This window comes from Protopterus annectens, chromosome 3.part1 (genome assembly GCF_019279795.1).
Source record: "Protopterus annectens isolate FY-2018-M chromosome 3.part1, PAN1.0, whole genome shotgun sequence".
Lineage (NCBI taxonomy): Eukaryota > Metazoa > Chordata > Ceratodontiformes > Protopteridae > Protopterus > Protopterus annectens.
In genome coordinates, this window is record NC_056732.1 from 115498930 (window position 1) to 115521249 (window position 22320).

Genomic DNA, 22320 nt, shown 5'->3' on the forward strand with positions numbered 1-22320 from the left:
GGAACCTAGGCACGGGAACCTCAAGACATCCTTCCACAAGGTACCCACTCTACAGAGTCCTCCTCAGATGCCCCCACTGAAGAGGTGCCTCCCAAGAGATCATGCAAGAGGAAGCATGTGGATTCCCTTGAAGAATCCCTCACTGAAGATACAGACTATGATGAAAGGGAAGGGTCCCCACGGTCACCCCATGATGTCTCCTTTGGAGACATACTGGAGATCTTCAAGCAGCGGGAGGACTGAAAGCCCGCCACCCCTTCCTCAGAGGAGTCTGTATTTTTACAGGCTTTCCATGCCCAGCCCTCTACTTCCTGAGTGACCCCACCTGCAGATGACCTGGTACAGCTCATAGTGCAGTGCACCTGGAAGAATCCAGATACCATTGAACCTATCCCCCGGAGACCAGACAAAATTCTTTCTCCCCCAGAAGACAGCCCACACTGGTCCAAAGGCCTGCCAGTAAATGATATGGTTGTGGCGGCAGCCACTAAGAAAGAGCTAGTCGAGGAGAGCTGTACTGTCCATCCCCCAAACAGGGAGTCTCGAGCGATAGACAGACTTGGGAAGTGAGTGTTTTCTTCAGCAATCTTTGCCATTCAGTCCCTGAACTACCTGGCACACTTTACCTGGCTACAGAGAGATCTAATCTCAGAACTTTCAGAAACCCTTGCAGGAGCAGTCACTGAGGGTTCATTGGTTACAAACATTTTAAGGAAACCTACTTATTGTAATACATTTTTTACATTTTTTGAGTTGCCATCCTATGTATGAAAAGAAAGGTATTGTCAAGAGTCAGTTGATTCATGTTTCTAGGCTCACATCAGAAAACTTGGAGTGTTTGAGGGAATTTTCAGTTTTAAGAGAAATGTTCAAAGAAAGAGGGTATCCAGGTGACTTACTGGATAAAATCATCACTGAAGTTTGGGAGGGTAGGCAGAATAAATTTGCACCCATTGTCAAGTTTGTTTTTAACTGTCAGGAAAATTCTGTGACTAGGACTGGTAGTTCCAATTTTCAGTTTGGTAACAACATGGTAATGCATTACTCTACTGATTCAAAAGAAATTGAAAGAATTATTTGCAAAAATTGGACATTATTGCAAACGGATAGTGATATTTGTCGGTTATTTAACATCAGACCGACATTTACACGTAGAAACATGACAAATTTCAAAGGACTGTTGGAAAGTACAGGAAATGTGGGTGGTATCCCTTTAACTAGAAGATGTGAACACTGTTCTTATTGTAGACATGATAAAGAACGACCAAACTGATGAACAAATATGAACGAAAAGCCACCAGCCAGATGAATAAATCCAATTTAATAACGAAACGAGACTTATACAGCCAAATAAACAAACTTTTAAAACACCAAAAAAAACCCCACCAAAAACAGATATGTGTAAGCGCTTTCGTTTAAAAGTTTTAAACTTCCTCAGACAAAAGACTCTATTACATCACTTCCTTTTATAAACTTCTGATAATTCAAAAAAGTGCGCCAAAATCTAATTCAATTTGGAGTATGCTCAGTTCCAGAAAAGTGGGAAATAGAATTTCTAAATGCCAAACTCATAGAATATTCAAAACATAATGGATAAACCTATAACTAAATACAATCATTTACATCCTAAAATATATATATTATTTAAAAAAAAAAAAAAACAATACAAAACCATACATAAATTCTTAATTTTTATATATATATAATGAAACCCAAACTTTACCTAATCTTTTAAAATCTATAATTAAATATTCCACGTATCACTTATTTAATATTAATGAATCTATATATAACAATAAATATTAACTCCTATAACAAATTATAAATAATTAAATTCATATAATAAAATTAAAAAAATTTTTTATCTTAAATATATTACTATATTATTAACTATATTGTTTATAATATATGGCTCCCTCCATAATAATTCAAAATTCTTAAAATACTTTAAATTCAATGTTATACTAGTCTCTAATTTTATTACGAGTTAATGCCTTTAATTTTAAAATTGGCCCGATGGAACTTCTTTCATTTAAACCTGGCACAAAATTGGCTTGTAATTTTATTTGCCAGATCAATTCTCTTTCTTCCAGAATTAAGTTCCAAAGGGTCCTTTCTTCTATTTCCACTTGATCTATCGCTATGTAATAAAATTTATGATTATTGCATTCATTGATATGTTTTGCTAGCGCATTATTCAATTTCTTATTTTTTATAGCATATTCATGCTCATAAATTCTCTGTGTGAACATTCTTTCAGTCTTACCTATGTAAAAGGCAGTACAGGAATTACATCTTGCAAGATACACTACTGCTCTAGATTTACAATTAAATTTCTTTTTAATGTGATAGTTTTTATCACGTATAATAAAACTATCACCTTCTTGAATTTTGAAACACCATTTACAAGCTCCACATTTATAATTTCCTTTCTTCACTTTTTCTCCTATTCCTATATTATTATTAAATTTTAATAAATCCTTAAAACATTTTCCTTTTCTATATACTATCATCGGAGATTGGCTTATATGTTTTTTACATAAAATATCTCCGGTTAAAATTTCCCAATTAGTGTTAAACACTTCTTTCAAAATTTGGTAGTCTTGTGTAAAAGTAATAACCAGAGCTTTTGGAAATTCTTTATATTTACTGCTCTTATATCTGCTACATGTATCTAAACTTTTATTATTCCCTCTATCCCCAGTACTACCTACATCTACCTTGCTAACACCTTCCTCGACTAATTCACTTTTAATTTCCAAAATTGGTTTAAAATAACCATTTTTTCTTTTTTGATTAACTTCCAAAATTAACTTATCTATTAACCACATAGGATATTCTTTATTTAAAAACATCTGCTTTAAATGTTCACATTCATTTATAAAATCTGAGAATTTTGTAATAATCCGAGTAGCTCTCACCAACTGGCCTTTAATTACAGACCTTTTCTGGTGATCAGGATGTGTGCTAGTATAATGAAGGAAGCCATTGGAATAAGTTTTTTTCCTATAAATTAGGGAGATATATGATTCTTCTTCATAATCTTTAACCAAATTAATATCTAAATAATCAATTTTATCTAAATCAGTATTCCACTTAAATTTAAAAAAGTTTGTGGTTTCATTAATATAATTTAAAAATTCATTTAAAATCTCCATATTCTCTCTCCAAACTAAACAAATATCATTCTGAAAACGGTGATATGATTTAATATAACTGTAATGTTTACTATTAAATACAAACTTCTGTTCCCAAAACATCATAACTAAGTTTGCATAAGTCCCCCCACACGAAGACCCCATAGCTATACCTTTTCTTTGAATATAATACTGATCATTAAATTTTATATAATTATTATTTAATACAATTTCAATTAACTCAATTAAAAGATTATTTAAATCTTGTTCAAAAGAAAATTCAAATAAAATTTCATTAATCCATTGAAGTCCTATATCTTGGGGAATTACTGTATATAGGTCACATACGTCAATTGTTACCAAGACATCTTTAGCATCAAACAATATTTGATTCATATGTTCTAAAAATGTCCAAGAATCCTTGCAGATATATTCTTCCTTCATTATTACTTTTTTAAATTCATAATCCACATATTTGGCGCATGCTGATGTAACGGAATCTCTCCCATCCACTAGAGGGCGCATAGGGGGATCTTCTATATTTTTATGCATCTTAGGATTCCCGAAAAAAATGGGAATCCTAGGTGTTAAAATATTTAAATAATTAAATAAATCAATATCTATCCGTTTATCTAAAAACATATCATTAATCTGTAAAAAAAATCTTTTTATACGCACAATTCATTTCATTCAAAGATACCTGATCTTAAGTATCTGTATTTAAAATCAACTCCATTTTTTTATTATATAAATCTTTATCCATTATGACTACTCCTCCCCCCTTGTCTGGTTTCATTATTCGTATATTACCTTTCTGTAAACTTTTTAAAATTTCTAATTCCTTCTTATTTAAATTTGAGGGATATTCCATCTTTTTATTAATCTTATCTAGGTTCCTTAACTGGTTTTCACACATCCTCTCATATAATAAAAGCTTAGGATGCAAGGGGGGATTATAAATACTTGAAATATTAAACTTATGTGGTCCATTATAGATTGAGTCCTGATACATTAATGAAAAATTAATCTTCCTCAGAAACAATTTCATATCAATAACAATTAAAGTAAAATCAAATGCATGAGAGGGAACAAATGAAAAACCTTTTGACGGCAAATCTGCAACTTCATAATTAAATTCAATTTGAGTAAAATTATAAACTTTAAAGTCACCAGAACTATTTACGATAACTTGTCGCAACTTGTTTTGTGAAATGCCGCTAAGTTCTTTCATAAATGTTCCATGTCCAGTCTCATCAATACTAGTATCATTCTGCTTAATCAAGTTCTCCATTTTTTGTCTTTCGGCCTGGCTCCTTGAAACCCCGCTGGTTGTTGATTACCATAAGGGATTTTATTTTTGAGCCTCTCAGAACGTCTTAATTCAGGGTATTCATCATCATATACCAAGTCATTTTGCAAGTTACTATCATATTGACCTTCTCCTGCAGGGTCAGATCTATGAACTTGGTTCGAAAAATAAGTTTTGGCTTTCCTATTATGTCCTCCTGGTGGTCTAGGATAAGCTATCCCATTTGCATATTGTTTGATGTCTCTTTCAATTTTTTCTGTTTTGCCATTCTTTAATTTAATAATGTATTGATCAATGCTATTGTATATTCTAATCATATAATATTGAACTGTATAAAAAAAAACATCTGTTCTGATCGTTTTATCAAGCTCATCGAGCTGCAATATCAATTTGTCTATTTCTATCTGGTTATACTTAATTAATATGTTAAGTAAATCCTTACCACTACGATCAAACAGCTGTAACAGTTCCATATGCATAGGCGAATTATAAACCAGTCCAATAGGGTACTGCCATAAACGCAACCCTTTAGGAATAATATTCAGTTTAATGCACTCTTTCATATATGCACTCTCGAGTTGCAACTTCCTGCATTTCATTAATTTGATATCAAAACAATTAAATTTTTGTAAGTTTATTAACATTGAGACGTGAAGAGGAAGGTAAAAGTTTGGAATAGACACAAAGTGTTGAATTGCAATGCACAAAGAATTATTTATTTAGCTACTTGTTGCACATGCAACACATTTTATATCGGGAAAACTATTAATTCATTAAAACAAAGAATTTATCAGCATGTGTATAGTATAAAGAAAAAGGACAATACAAGTGCATTAGCTAGACACTCTGTGTATTGCTTTGGTTTTAAAAAGTTTTTTTTTTTTTTATTTTGGAACAACTCTCAATGGAAGATGTTACTGGGGACTGGGAAAACAGATTGCTGCCTAAAGAAATGAAATGGCAGCTTAGATTTGATGCTGCCTATCTGCCAGGATTAAATGAGAGTATTTCAATTGTTAGTGAATTAAAAATAAGGGCACAACAAGTTTAATATACTTTTTAGTGTAACATATATTATGGAAATTTTTTATGTGTTTTAAGAATATTTTAATTGTTTTTTTAAATATGCTTAAGACCATTGTTATGAAGCAAATTTATTGGCTTACAGGAGGGGCGTGTAAGCATTGGTTTTGTTACTTAATTGCTAATTTGACTAAGTAACTTGGTTCTGAGGATGTCTGTTATGTCAGATAAAAGCACTTAACCGTTACTTGTGGATTGTACCTCTGTGGATTAAAAGGTTTTTGCTGTGCTGCTAACTGACTGACTTGTTTTTTTTATTTTATTTGCTGAGTTTACCTGGTTGAGCACTGCGTGTATTTAATTTGTAGTTACTTGTTGTGGTTTATACTTGGTGCTCTGTGATGTCAGCTGGCAGTTTGCAACAGTTGTTTCCTGATATGCCATTGAGTTCACAAATGGATGGTGCTGGTAACTTGACTTTACTGATACAATAGTTAACGCAGTCAGTGTCCCTTCTTAATAACAATATAAAAGAACTGATCAGGAAACAAAATGGTTTAACTGCCAGTGATGAAGGGACTAGTGGTGGAAACAATGTACAAAGTGTGGTGAGTACAATTGTTACTAATGGGCGGAAAACGTCTAAATTGGATACCGCCCATGTTATCAATTCTAAAAAAAGTTCAGACACAAGCAGTAGGGAGACTACAGGAGATTATACTTCTGTGTCTAGAATTCATGCTTGGCTTGATAACTTTGAGCGTGATATTCAACCTGCTTCTGTTCTTAATGAGACTGGCAATTGTATGACCATTCATGAGCAAATATTTTAACTTGAAAAATTTGTATACCAGTTTAAATGTGTTCAGCTGGATAACTACTTTCTTGAGGAGAGTGTTCGCAGACAGCATGTGCCGAAAGGTTTGCATCTGTGGAAATACCCTCAGGGGTTGGAGTCCAATTCTTTATTACATATGGAACTGGTTGATCTTTTTGACCAGACTGGGCTTGAGTTAACTAAGCTGCTCATTAAAGACAATGAGAGATGGATGGGACAGTATAAACATGATATTGATGGACTGGTTAACTCGGGTCTATATCAGAACATCGAAGTTTTAAAACTTAGAATTTTTTAATATTGACCCGTTTTGAGCGAACGCTAAAAATAGCGAAGCTGCAGAACACCATATTCTTTCCTAGGGAAAGAATTCGGTTGGCCGGTTCTGTGGCTTCTCTATTTTCAGCACTGTGGTGGAAAGTTACGGGTCGGGTTCAGGTAAGTGAACGATTGTGTGGTCATTAGGGTTAGGGCACGGGTTATGCAAGTTAGGGTTAGAGCGCGGGTTAGGTGAGTTAGGGTTAGGGCACGGGTTAGGTGAATTAGGGTTAGGGGTGGGTTAAGTGAGTTAGGGTTAGGGTGCAAGTTAGGTGAGTGTGCGATAGTGACGGACCTTAGGGTTAGGGTTTGGGTTAAGGTAAGTGGATAGATTGTAGTGTATGTACAGTTTAGTGTAGGGTTAGTTGTAGGATTATAATTGTATGTGTGTGGATTGATGGTTTTTAGGTGTGCTTGTGTTGTGTGTATGTGTTTCGGAATAGCGAATTTTTTCCCTGGGAAAAAATTCGCTATTCTGAATGTTCGATATTATGTGGTTTATATATTTTAGGTTCGCTATTTTCATCTTTCGATAGCGTGGTATAAACGCGGTTAACTGTATTACTTCTTATGTTCAATTTCTGGATTACAAAACCAAAGTCAACCATGTGTTTCAGACTACTGAACAAAAATTGGTGAATGTAAGGGTCCGGAAAGATAAGAAATTAAGGAGAGATGATGATGAATATAGGAGGAAAACGGTGTATCCACCTCCTAGGAGAGTGAACATCAATGAGAAGGATGTGGATGATGGAGACCGGGTGGAGCAACAAATTGAGTCGGAAGGGGGACACCCTTTAGGCTCAGAAGCCCCCAGGCAGTTGGAGAGACTGGCGAGGCGATACTAGTACAACAACAGGGACAAGGACAATGGATACCAGAGGAACAACATGAGGAACTATTACAACAACCATCAGAAGCCCAAGAAGTGGACTTAAATGTTGCAGTTGATATGTTCAATGTATTTGACCCTTATTCAGCTACTGTTGATATTACAACTTTTTTTTAATTATAACATCTACAATTTTTCATCTTTCACTATTGGGCCAGAATATCATAATTTGTTACTTAAGGGGTTTAATTTTATCCCTGCAAAAAAGGCTTGTGTGGAGGACATTATTTTGGACCTTAAAATGTTTGGTTGAAAATTGAATTTAAATATTATGTTTGATGGTGCCAATGTGAATAATGGTGAAATTAACAATTTTAAGTGAGGTAGTACATTCAATCCACCACAAAATAGTCTGGTTAATATATTCGAAAGACAGTGTGAAAGGACCATTAGAAGTACTTTGGACAAAAAAAAAATCAAAAAGATAATATAATTTAACAAAGGAAGAGTATTTGCTATTAAATTATTTAAAATCTAACAAAAATGTTCGTTATATGAAACCTGACAAAGGCGTTGGCCTTATAATAATGGAGGTTCATGATTACTATGGCCATATGACTGAATTGTTAAACAATGGAGAAGTATATGAACAAGTTTTGCTCAATTAAATTAATTTGGCATGCAGGTCTATTACGATTGTTTTAGATGAACTACTGTTATTTGATCAGATTTCTCAGCCACTGTATGAATATTTGCATGTAGAAAGACCTACAATTTCAAAAATTTTTAGGATACCTAAAATCCATACTAACATAGGGAACCCACCGATGCGTCCAATTGTTTCTGGCAAAGGTTCAGTTACTGAACCGCTTGCCAAGTATGTGGATGGTAGGCTGAAGCATATTTTTGAACCATTTCCACATGTGCTTAAGGACTCGTGGGACCTGCTAAATAAATTACAACCAGTTATTATACCTCAACATTCTTTACTGGTTACATGTGATGTACACAGTTTATATACTGTAATGCCGCAGAATGTGGGTTTAACTTGGTTCAAAGATATAGCATCAGAATTTAGTAGATTAGATATGAGTGACCAAGAAATGGTTGTTTCTTTTATGGTTATGGTGTTGAATAATAATTTTATAAGTTTTGAAGGTGAATTCTACAGACAAAATCAGGGTGTGGCAATGGGTTCAGCCTGCGCCCCACTATTTGCAAATGCAGTGATGTTATGGTGGGAACTACATTTACTGTTCAAGATACCTTTATTTAAATATTGTCTCACATATCATAGATATCTGGACAATTTACTTTTTATTTGGACGGGTACTAACAAACTATTGAACATGTTTGTAGATTATATGCAAAAAAAGAACCAGTTTTCTGGAATTTTCATATGAGATGAGTTGTGACAGTATTAACTACCTTGACATTAATATATCTAAAAATAAGGAGGGTTTATTGGTTACAAAAATTTTTAGGAAACCTACTTATTGTAATACATTTTTTGAGTTGCCATCCTATGTATGAAAAGAAAGGTATTGTGAAGAGTCAGTTTATTCATGTTTCTAGGCTCACATCAGAAAACTCGGAGTGTTTGAGGGAATTTTCAGTTTTAAGAGAAATGTTCAAAGAAAGATGGTATCCAGGTAACTTACTGGATAAAATTACCACCGAAGTTTGGGCGGGTAGGCAGAATAAATTTTCACCCATTGTCAAGTTTGGTTTTAACTGTCAGGAAAATTCTGTGACTAGGACTGGTAGTTCTAGTTTTCAATTTGGTAACAACATGGTAATGCATTACACTACTGATTCAAAAGAAATTGAAAAAAATTATTTGCAAAAATTGGACATTATTGCAAGCGGGTAGTGATATTTGTCAGTTATTTAACACCAGACTGATATTTACATATAGAAACATGACAAATTTCAAAGGACTCTTGGAAAGTACAGGAAATGTGGGTAGCATCCCTTTAACTAGAAGATGTGAACACTGTTCTTATTGTAAGTTTATTAACATTGAGAAAATGGTGAAGTGATGAAGAAGGTAAAAGTTTGGAATAGACACAAAGTGTTGAATTGCAATGCACAAAGAATTATTTATTTAGCTACTTGTTGCACATGCAAATCATTTTATATCGGGAAAACTATTAATTCATTAAAACAAAGACTTTATCAGCATATGTATAGTATAAAGAAAAAGGACAGTAAAAAGTGCATTAGCTAGACGCTCTGTGTATTGCCCTGGTTTTAAAAAGTTAGTTTTTTTTTTTGATTTTGGAACAACTCTCAATGGAAGATGTTACTGGGGACTGGAAAAACAGATTGCTGCATAAAGAAATGAAATGGCAGCTTAGATTTTATTCTACCTATCTGTCAGGATTAAATGAGAGTATTTCAATTGCTAGTGAATTAAAAAGAAGGGCACAACAAGTTTAATATACTTTTTAGTTTAACATATAATCTGATATTGTTAATCCTCGTTCATTCCTTACGCATGGGTATCGGTTCCGAGCTCAGAACCGAGCCGGCCATTTTCCAAGCTCGCGTCAGCTTCAAACTCTCGAGCTAAACTCTTACCCGCAATTCCCCTCTCTCTGTTACCCCAGATTTCATTTGCCGCATTGCCATCTGGTTGTGTCAACCTACTTCTCTTGCGCTAAGTACAGTCAATTGTTGTTTAATTGCTTTACAAATTACTTTTCTGTCAGAAAAGTTGATATTTTATTGTCTCTTGCCCTATCGCATCTAGCGTTCATAATTTTCTCAGGTTTTTTTTTCTGTCCTTTACTTACCCTTTTTACCGCGAGGTAATTTTCTCCTTACCATCGTTGGTAATCCCTTTCTCTTTCATATCTTTGGGTACTCTCTTGTACCATTGTTGGTACTTTTCTATTTGTTAATATGGCAGATAAAAAGGGTAGCCTGGGGTTTAAGCAGTGTTCTGACTGTGGACACAAACTGCCTACTTCTGATGCACACCCTTTATGTGTTTATTGTTTGGGAGCCTCCCATTTATCTGTTGAACCACCTTGTACTATTTGTGACAACTTTTCTAATAGAACTTTGTTAGAAAGGAAAAATAAGCTGATACTGAAGGGACTTCTAAAATCTCCCTTTTCAGAGGCTATTTCTGGGTCAGAGGTCTCAACCCCTACAAAAGCCCATAAGAAAATGGATATTTCTACTAAGGCTAAATCCTTGCCTTCATCCCCGGCTGGGGACTCTCACCAACCAAAATCTAAAAAGGCTAAAATTTCAGCTACGGAGCTCTCTGTCAGCCCCAGTGCTTTCGGTGCCCAGACCTTCAGCACCTAGGCCTTCGGCTCCATTAGTGATTTCGGCTCTGTCCTCTCCTGCAGCCTTCTACATATCGACACTGAGGGGCTCCTCGGTTCAGATCATTACCACTGTATCGGCACCAACCGTTCAGTCAATGCAGACCTTGACCACGTCGGCTCTGAGATCTTCCTCAGAACTGAGGCCTTTAGTGTTGACTCCAGTTTTGTTGGTTCCAGCTTTGGCACCAACAACCACTTCGGCACCGATCCCTGTGTCAGTGCAGACAATGACATTGGCACTGATGACTTCTTCGGTGCAGACTGCAGTAGTTCAGTCTTTCTTGGCACCATTGTCCTCGGTGCAGCCAGATGAGATGGATACCGAGTCTGCCTCTTCTGTGGACAGGCCTGTTTCTCCCTCAGTCTCTGTGAGGTCCACTAGAAGTCTTTCTGAACATGATGTGTTGCATCTTGTGGACCAGGCATTCTTGGCCAGAGGTATTCCACACCCCAGGAACTATACTTCCTTGGGAGGTGATCACCCATCTCCAAAGACACCTTCTTATTTTCCTCCTTCATTGCCTTTGAAGTCCATGGATATAGTACAGTCTTCCCCTTCTGCGGTTCCCTTTATGGATCTCACTAAGGAACCGCAGTTGCCTTCGTGGCAGGAAAGTTTTGCTATGACCCAGGATATCACCTGTGACACGCCTAGCTTGCTGCTCCACAGCCATCCAGGGACTCCGAGTCGGCAGGCTGAGCCACTTAGGGGAGGAGTGCCCCCTGTCCTAGACATACACTCCTCTCCGGGTGGACCAGCCTTCCAACTGATGGAGAAGGCTTTCACTGCTGGTGATACCGAACTGTCTATACCTCCGCCCTCCTCTGGTACACTGGTTTCACAAGTCACACCTAGCAGACACTGGGTGCAAGGGCCTCAGGACATAGTCCCTCAGGAATCCCCTTTTCCGTTGTCTTCCCCAGCTTCTCCCACTGAGGAGGTCCACTGGAAAAATTCATGTAAGAGGAAGCACATGGACTCCACAGAGGAGTCCCTCACTGAAGACACAGATTTCGATGAGGGGGAAGGATCCCCTCGGTCACCCTCTGAGGTATCCTTTGGCGATATCCCTGAAATCCTGAAACAGAGAGGTGAATGGCAGCCCTCTAATCTGACCCCTGAGGAATCTGTGTTCCTGGAGGCTTTTTGCGCCCAGCCCCCTACCTCCTGGGTTACTCCACCTGCCGATGAACTTGTCAAGTTCATTGTGCAGCATGCTTGGAAGACCCCTGATACTGTTGAAGCTATTCCCTGGAGGCCAGATAAGATCTTGTCCCCTCCTGCTTCAGATCCCCATTGGTCCAAAGGTCTTCCTGTAGATGCTTTGGTGGTGGCAGCTGCAACAAAAAAGGATCTGGCAGAAGAAGAAAGCCAGACTGTCTATTCACCTAACAGAGAGTCCCGGGCCCTGGACAGAATAGGGAAGCGCACTTTTGCTTCAGCGACCTTTGCTATCAGGTCCCTGAATTATATGGCACATTTTACCAGGCTTGAAAGGGATCTGGTTTCTGAGCTCTCTGAAACCTTGGCTGGTGCAGTGTCTGATGAGGTCTGTGACAAAGTGGCCTCTCAGCTGGCCACCATTGAGTCTATATCTAACTCCTCTATGCGATTGATATCTCATGCATCAGAAGGTCAGCTAGAGCGGCGGGTTCAGCTGCGGTCTTGAGATGACATGCCTGGATGCACTTGTGCAGCTTCGTGGAACCTTTTAAGTCTTCTTTTCTTAATGCCCCCATTGAGCCCTCCTCGTTGTTTGGACCCAAAGTTAAAAGCACACTGGCCAGATGTGAACAAGACGGTAAGACCCTTTCTACCATAGGTGTCCGTTATTCTTCCTCTCAACATGCTTTCTTCCAAAACCAAAAGAGTGGGAAGATATGGTTCAAGAAATCTCAGGGTCCTTTCTGTGACACACAGGCCGAGTTCTCCCACAAAGTCAGAGGGGGAAACTCACAGGGAAGGCACTCCTTTTGGAGCAGAGGGGGACCACGTAACCAGAGTTCCAGGGATTCTTTCCATGGTCAATCCTACCAGTGCTCCTGAAGAGCGGCCCAACTCCTTTCCTCTGGAGGTGGTTGGGGGATGTTTCTCCTTGTACCCTTCTGCCTGGCTAACCATCACCACTGATTCTTGGCTACAAAGGATCATAACCAGAGGTTATCATATCCCGTTCGATCTTTGTCCCGTCCCTTCAAAAAAATTGACCCGACATTCCACCCAGTCAAAGGGAAGAAGCAGCACTAGAGATAGAAAAGCTGCTAAGAAAGAGAGTCATCCAAATAGTCCCTCCAGACCAGATAGGATCCGGATTCTACTCAAGACTATTTTTGGTGCCAAAGAAAACCGGGGACTGGAGACCAATTTTGGATCTCAGTGCATTCAACAAGTTTGTGAGAGTACAAAAATTCCGGATGGTCACTATACAGTCTGTTCTCCCACTTTTGGAAAAAGACGATTGGATTTGCTCTATAGATCTTCAAGATGCGTACTACCACATAAAGGTGGACAGGCCATCAAGAAGATTTCTGTGCTTCCGTGTGGGAGCCAGTCACTATCAGTTCAGAGTACTGCCCTTTGGACTCTCTACAGCCCCCAGAGTGTTCACAAAGTGCATGGCAGTTGTCACAGCTCACTTGCGACTTCAAGGATTCCAGGTGTTTCCATACCTAGATGACTGGCTCATTTCCGCCGCTACCAGACATCTACTGGAAAAAGCCCTGGCATACTCTCTCCTTGCTGCTCAAAGGCTAGGCATAACCATAAACTGGCAGAAATCCAGTCTCACCCCATCTCAGTCAACAGAATTCATAGGGGTTATCTTGGACACAAAAAACTGCAGAGCTGCTATTCCAGAGCACAGAATTTTAAGGATAAAGCAACAACTAATTCCAATCCTTTCAAAGGAAAAATCCACGGCTCACTCAGTTCTACAGCTGTTGGGTTCCATGGCAGCCTCCATCACCATTGTTCCCCTGGCCAGGTTTCACATGAGGCTTCTACAATGACTACTGCTCACCCAGTGGTATCCTTTTCAGCATCCTCTTTCAGCCATGATTCGAGTAACCCACAGATGCAAACAGGATTTAAATTGGTGGATGACACACAATCTCTCACAATGGTCTCGCCCCTTTTCCCCCCCAGCAACCCAAGGCCACAGTGACCACGGACACCTCCCTGATGGGGTGGGAGGGGCTATGTCAGGGACAGACAGTCCAAAGCGCTTGGTCCCAACTGGAGGCCCATCTGCTTATAAATGTTCTAGAGCTGAGGGTGGTGCTTCTGACATTGCAAGCATTCCATCCCCTGCTGCCGTTTGGGAAAATTGTGATTCAGTCAGACACCATGGTGGTGGTCTGGTACATCAACAAGCAAGGTGGAACAAAATCTTACCCCCTTTTTCAAGAGGCCATGAGGATCTGGCAATGGGCGATGGCTACCAACCATTTTCTTCTAGCAACGCACATTCCCGGGAGTTCCAATGTGATAGCAGACAGACTCAGCAGGTGCATTCTGCAACCTCACGAGTGGTCCCTGAATCCCTTGATAGCGGCGACGATCTTCCACCGCTGGGGCCGTCCTTGCTGCAAACTCTTTGCATCCCCGACCAACTACAAATGCAGCAACTACTTCACCCTGATTCCCCCTCCGGGACAGTCACCCAGGGATGCTCTAGTCCACAATTGGCCCTTGGGTCTTCTCTATGCATTTCCACCCTTTCCTCTCATTCCCCAGTTTCTGAAGAAAGCCCGGTGGTTGAAGAGCAAGGTAATCCTCATAGCACCATATTGGCCACGACAGATTTGGTTCCCATTCCTTTGGCCTCACCTTCTAGATTGACCATGGATTCTCCATCCAATCCTGGAGTTGATCTCACACCCACAGAACCTGATTCACCCCAACCTGAACAGCCTGAAGCTAATGGCTTGGTTACTCCAATTCCCTTGATTGCCAGGCAGAATGATCTTTCTTTACCAGTACATGATATTCTCATTGCTTCTCATAAGTCTTCCACTAGAATTACTTATCTGAGCAAGTGGAAAAGATTTACCCGTTGGCTGAAAGATAAACAAGTAAGACCCCTTTTCAGCACCAGTGTCGATAATATTAGATTATCTGGCCGACCTGTTTCAATCGGGTCTATCGGCCTCTACCATTAGAGTTCATTTGGCTGCAATTTCTAATTTTCATGAGGGTGTCCAAGATTCCTCTCTTATGGCCTATAAATTGTGCAAGACCTTCATAAAAGGTGTGAATCATCTGAAGCCACCTTTTAGAGAACCTATTCAACCATGGGATTTATCATTAGTTCTACAAGCTCTGACAATGATACCTTTTGAACCAGCCTCTTCTTGCAACTTCAAGTATTTGTCATGGAAAACCTTGTTTTTGGTCACTATTACTTCTGCCAGATGTATTTCTGAACTTCAAGCTTTATGTATCAAGACTCCATACTTGATTTTTCATAGAGATAGAGTGTCTCTGAGAACTAATCCGTCATTTCTGCCTAAAGTGATCTCTGAAATGTCCATTAATCAAGCCATTGAATTGCCAGTTTTCTTTCCCAACCATTCAAACAGTGGAGAGTATTGCCTACATACCCTAGATATACACAGGCAAATCCATTTTTACTTAAACAGGACTAAACCCTTTCGTAAATCTGATCAGTTATTTTTGGCCTTTTCTGGATCTAGATTAGGATCGGCTGTTGCTAAGGTCACATTAGCTAGATGGTTGAAGGACTGTGTGACCTTTATTTACACATAACGTAATATCTCGTTGCCTACTACCATGAAAGCTCATTCAACAAGGTCGGTGGCAACTTCTGCTGCCTTCCATGCCAGAGCTTCTTTACATGACATCTGTGCAGCTGCAACTTGGGCTACGCCTCATACCTTCATCAATCATTACAAATTGGATTTGGCCTCCGGGGGAAGAGCATCAGGAATAGAGGGAGCTGGGGACTCTGTCCCATGCATAAGGAATGAACGAGGATTAACAATATCAGATAAAGAAGTTATGTCTTTACCAATTACCATAACGTTCCATCTGTATTGTTGATCCTCGTTCAGTCATTACGACCCTCCCTCCTTCCCCCTCCTGTGGTTTTTAGTGGATCTCACCATCCAGTTCTCTTAGGTTATTTGACCAGAGGTAGCCTCTACCTTCTTTAACTTGCAAACTCAATCTGAGGTAACAGGGAGAGGGGAATTGTGGGTAAGAGTTTAGCTCGAGAATTTGAAGCTGATGTGAGCTTGGAAAATGGCCGGCTTGGTTCCGAGCTCGGAACCGATACCCATGCGTAATGACTGAACGAGGATCAACAATACAGATGGAACGTTATGGTAAGACATAACTTCTTTTTATGAACATTTTTTGTATGTTTTAGGAATATTTTAATTGTTTTTTTAAATGTGCTAAAGACCATTGTTATGAAGCAAATTTATTGGCTTACAGGAGGGGCATGTAAGCATTTGGTTTTGTTATTTAATTGCTAATTTGACTAAGTAACTTGGTTCTGAAGATGTCTGTTTTGTCAGATGAAAGTGCTTAACCATTACTTGTGGATTGTACTTCTGTGGATTAAAAGGTTTTTGCTGTGCTGCTAACTGACTAACTTGTTTTTTTTATTTTATTGCCTAAATGGTTGAGAGACTGTATTTGCTTCATTTACTGACAGAACAAAGCTTCATTACTATCTAAAGTCAAAGCACATTCTACAAGATCAGTTGCAACGTCTGTTGCTTTCCATGCAAGAGCTTCTATGGATGACATTTGTGCAGCAATGACATGGTCTATCCCTCATACTTTTATCACTCATTACAAATTGGATATGATCTCCAGGTGGAGAGCTTCCTTTGGTTCAATGGTACTCAGGAATATGGAATAATCTTCCACATGGTCTTGCGGGAAACAAAGTAACTAGGGCCTCTGTCCCATCAGTAAGGAATGAATGAAGATTAATAACATCAGATAAAGAAGTTATGTTCTTACTATAATGTTCCATCTGTGTTGTTGATCTTCATTCATTCATTACAACCCACCCACCATCCCCCTCCGAAAAACTCCTGGAGGTTCAGATATGGTCTTAGCCTATAATAAGGAAGATGCTCAGGTAAAGCCTCTATTTTCTTTCTTTCCTTTCCTTATGGGCAAACTCGATCTGAGGTCATATAGAGAGGGGCACTATGGGTAAGACAGCCTGAGAGTTTTTTGGCTGGTGCGAGCTTGTTATAACGGCTGACTTGGTTCCGAGGAAGGAACCGATACCCATCAGTAATGAATGAATGAAGATCAATAACACAGATGGAACGTTATGGTAAGAACATAACTTCTTTTTTATAAATGCTCCAATCAATTATCCAATCCATTCCCTCCATTCCATTTACATATTAAAAATACCTCAATTTTAAAGATACAATAGAATTAGTATCAATTGGCATGAATGAGTTTAAAATAAAATAATAATAAAAGTATAAAATGCATGTGGATATACAAACTTCCATCCATCGCCTTTCATTAACTGCTATGTAAAAATCTATATTAAAATCATATTAAAAATATGTATATAAAAACAAATCTACACTTGATGTAGGAATATAACTAACTGTAGTAGTTTGCTACCCTCTGGGTCATGGTGAGACTGTTAAGCATTTAGTGTTACTGCATTTTGTGAGAGTTTTACATGTCAAATACTTCAATATAGTGGTTTCCCCATATTATTGATCTTTGTGTGTCCTCCTTCAGTGCTGTACCTTGTGAAGATATTTGTGAGGAGTTTTGCTTTCTTTTGGCACTGTTGCCTCCTGCAGTTTCTTGTTTCTTTTGTTTGCAATTATATATTACCCTTATTGAAAATAATTATGATCATACCATAGATAATTTGAAAGGACCCATGTATGGGGCAAAGCTTTTAGGAGTTGCCTTTTTCCCTTAGTTGTACAGGGGGTGGTCGTGCAGTAATTTTTTTGTTTCCTGTATATAGATCCCAGTTGTGTCGGAATATGGATGGGGGTTAGTTTTGTTTTATGTGGGTGGAGTCTGTTGCTGAACAGTGGTATCCTCTGTGAAATATACTTGTCCCTCCAAACCATTCTATTGATGCTGCTGAAGTTTAAATCCCTAGACAGAGTATTTCTTCATTTGTAAAGGAATTGTCTTACTAGTAGGTTACAACCTCAGAAGCAGATGATTGTTCTCCATTCTATTTCTGATACACATTATCTTAAGTCCAGTGTTAGGTCTAACACATTATCTTAAGTCCAGTGTTAGGTCTAAATAACTAACTCAGTTTCTTTGTGCAAGCAAAAAAAAAGTTCTGAACAGTAACACTGAAGACGTTGCTGTCCTTTAAAGTAGGGGTTCCTTATATGACAACAGTAGACATAGAAAAAGCATGTCTATATATTCTGCTAAGGCCACATCCAGTCCTCAAAAATCTTCATGTTTCAGATTGCTCATCGTTATTTTTATTTAGGAACATTACCATTTCAATAATCTGTAGTCCCCAGACTGTTTATGAAGTGTTTAGCTCCAGTGTTTACACATCTCAGGAAACAAAACATAAATGTGTTTCCTTGTGTCCCCTGCATAGATTATTGCTTTTAAATAGACTAGTCACATGAACTATTTTTCAGCACATTAAGCCTGACTGTCTCATTGGTTTAGACATTAGCGGCCTCAGTAAAGTACAGTAAATCACCCCTGGCCCTTTCAACATCAGTAGCCTTTTTTGGAGGCACTCAAAGATTGTATCCAAAAATGAAAGGTAAGTATGGAGAGGAAATATATTTTGAAGGTTAAATGCCAACAGCTCATGGTGGCAGTTTACTGGAATAGCTTTCTGAGAATGTAACAAAGTCAGAATATTAATTTATGCATGCATGGGACTAGCATAAGGCAATTCATATGAGGGGCATAGCTCACGTAAGGTATAGCTGCAGATCTGTTTTTAATTTGTTTTCTGGTGTAGAGCACTGATCTCCATGCACCTTTTTCAGGCCTAGACCAGGAGTGGTGTCTGGTTAAGTGACTTGCTCATAATTACACAGTTAAGCAATGGAGGCTGAGGGAATCAAACCTTGCACCACTGGATCACAGGAAACAGCTCATTAACAGGTCCTTAATCCTGTATCTGCTATCATTGTGTTGGTTTTCAGTATTTAATTGTGCTGCTCACAGGTGTTAAGAAAACTTGGTTACACTTAACAGTTCAACAGATAGGGATTGTAAAGTTTAATTTTGGCCTAATTAATTATCATAGAAAATATATTGAATGGTTAAGCAGTATTAGTTGTTTAGTTTAAAAATGTAGATGTGAATCTAAAACCAGATTTCATAAAATTCCTTTTTTGAACAGGCAAAAACAATGTCAGACAATGTTGAGCTACGGGACGGAAAAATACAAGCAGAAAAGGCCAGAGAAATGCTTGAGAAGACATTGCTGGAAAGTGAAGGTGCATTGGCTGAAATGGAAATTAAAGTAAATGATCTAAGAAATTTACACAGGAAAGAGACAAAGGTAAGTATTTTAGAATATGACAATGACATATATGTTTCAGAAAGAAATATTAATACAAGGAAGGCACTGTGACTTACAGTACTTATTCATCTTCCCTTATAAGCAGCTTTTCACTCTTTCTTATGCAGTCTACAAGTGTAAGCAGTTTTGCTCCCTTTTCTGTTTTTGTAAAGCATCTCCCCATGTATACTCATACTCCTTTGTCTATGTGAAAAGGTTTTTTGATCTAACTGCTATTAGCCATAAATGCATTTTAAATATTTTAACTTTAAAACTGTAATTGTAGAAAAGTTTGATGAGCAATGTTGGTGTCCCGAATTAAGCAGTAGACTCAGCTAGGAAGTTGATATATAGAAAAATTGCTGCCTGAGCAAGTTTGACACTGGATATAGCAGCATTGGATTACAGATGAAAAATGTATTTTATCTATATATTTTCTACTCCATTCTTGCAGTCCAGCAACCCTCCATCATGACTCAACCTATAACTCTACATACTAGGAACATACATAGGGTAGCATTTCTATTTTAAGCCCTAACAATACCCCTGGTAGTGATATGAGCACCTGCATCACTGCAGAGACTACCAATACCCCATTTCTGTGCATACTTATCTTAGCATGTGCAAACAAGGGTTACCGTCTTTCCTGAAACTGGCACCTGTTTTCTCTGGTTTTGAGCCACCAACCATAGCATTAGAGTAGCAGATGAGCTGGTTTAGAAACCACTATACCATGCCCTTCCTTTGAGATGGATGCACCATCATTGGCTCTTCCAGCTCCTGATCTGCTAACTGAGCTCTGGTTTCAGAATGTGAGCAATGGGTTACTGGGGCTGCTTGTAGTGTAGTAATGTTGTGCTTTTCTTAAAATTTGATAGTGATGGATATGGCCTCAGGATTTAAATGAGTGCCAGATGTGAGCACGCGATCCTCCTATAGGGCATGCAATTTGTGTACAGTGGGCCTGGGGGTGGATAACCTAAAGGCAGACTTGTGAGATCTGTAAAAACTTTGGATTGAGGTCTTTACAGGAGTGCAAAAATAAGTTAATACTGAAAGTCTTGTTTCCTCCTGAAGAAAAGAAGGAGAAGAGAAAGTTAGGTGAATGAAAATCTAGGGATTCAGGGAAGACTTCTTCCCTGAAATAACCTAGCAGAGATGTATCACTTAGCAAAATAGTTATGGCCGCTATAGAAGCATTGCAAACTTCTTCAGCTATGCCTTCATTGACCTCCAATTTACTTATCATCACACTCTGAGGAGGAGGATGGGCAGTTTCTCCTCATAATAGGAGTTATCCAGATATTTGGACTCCTGCCCATATTCTTCTGCTTCCATCAGGCAATAAGGTCTATTTGGAGCCCCTTGTTACATGTAGATTTGGATCGGATGATGAGAGCTGTAGTCAAGTTGCAATCCAAAATGTGTGTCCTCTCTTTCACCATGTTATCTTCATTGACCAGAGATGGACCCATAACCTTTATACCTTATAGTAGAGTTTATCTACAGATGACCCTTTCCTTTTTGTTTATACTAGCTTCAGATCAATCAAACCATACACCCACCAGTGTTTTTTCCATCATACTGCAATAAGGGAGAGTTTATGCTTCATTACCTCAGTGTCCATAGGCAATTGTTATTGTATCTGGAGTGTATAAAACATTTCAGCCAGCATGACCAGTTGTTTATGTCTTTCTTTGCAACAATAATGGGTCAGGAAAATATTTATGGTTACTCTTTCCAGATGGCTTTCTGCCTTCATTTCTTTTACCTATACCTCATTTAACAGGTCTCTTCCATATAAACCAAACACTGACTTCATCGGAGGAGTAGCCACTTCTTCTGCAATCTTCACAAATTCTTCCTCTGATGTTTTATGTTCCATTGTTACATGAGTTTCACTGCTTACAATTGCTAAGCATAACACAATGGATGCAGTATCTTGGTCAAAGTATTCTTTCAAGGGCACTTTACTCCAATGTATTCTGTTAAGATGCCACCCGGGATGTTAGCTGGGGACTTTCTCCCATCTCTGAAGTAGACAGACAAGGTAATTTGAGATACAATAGTTACTTACTTAACATAATACCAGGTCTAAATTATCCATGTCCATCCACTTCAACAAACTGTCCCTCAGTTATCATCTATATTATTTCATGACTTCTGTTAGACCTTACTGAGTTTCTCAGACCTGTCCAACAGTTGTTTCATATATTTGAGGTAAACAGAGAGGAACACAGCATTGTGGGAGATAGGTAAGGAGTTTGAGTTGTGTGGAAGAGTGGTGTTTGCTGTATTGGTATCTGCTGATGTCCATTTGCATCCGTGAAGTGGCAGATGTAGATATTCAAAATGCAGCCATATGGTAAATACATAAGGGTCTATATCACATAGTCAAACTTGTATAAGTTTGAACGATGTAATATCCAACTCAAAAGTCCAAAACGCAAAAATAGCGAAGCCACGACACATTGATTTTTTTCCCAGGGAGAAAAATCGGTGGGCCGTTTTCAGGGCTTTCCTATTTCCTCCACTGTGGTGAGATCTCGGAGTTTGTATATTTATGTAGAGGGTGTGGGGGGGCACAGCCCCCCACATTGGGGTGTGTGTGTGTGTGTGGGGGGGCTTTAGTTTTAGTTTAAGGTTTATGTTTTATTTTTTTGTTAGGGAACAGTGATTTTTTTTTCCTTGGGAAAAACATTACTGTTCTGTGTGTTCATTTTGTTTCGATATTACATCGTTCGAACTTATACAAGTTCGACGATGTGATATAGACTCAATACATAACTATCATATTTTTGTCACATGTACCAGTTCTAGCTATTTGTGTTTCTAGTTGCTCACATTTTAATAATATATCATTTACTTTTTGACTGAAATCTCCAGCCTCTCCAACTTGATTGTAATAAACTGCAGTTACTCAAAACTATTTCCTATGGTTGATGAGACCTCTGCTTAACTCTCTGGGTTTTGCACATTCGTGAGGTTTACCATTCA

At 38.4% G+C, this 22320-nt stretch overlaps 1 protein-coding gene across 1 annotated transcript in view; it reads left to right on the forward strand.

Annotated features, from left to right (window-relative positions):
* LOC122797639 (coiled-coil domain-containing protein 178-like) overlaps positions 1-22320 on the forward strand; it is a 2875483-nt gene that overhangs the window by 704459 nt on the left and 2148704 nt on the right. Inside the window, exon 6 of the mRNA XM_044066184.1 lies at positions 19162-19323. Coding sequence (XP_043922119.1) covers positions 19162-19323 — 162 coding nt within the window. The remainder of the gene's footprint in view (positions 1-19161; positions 19324-22320) is intronic.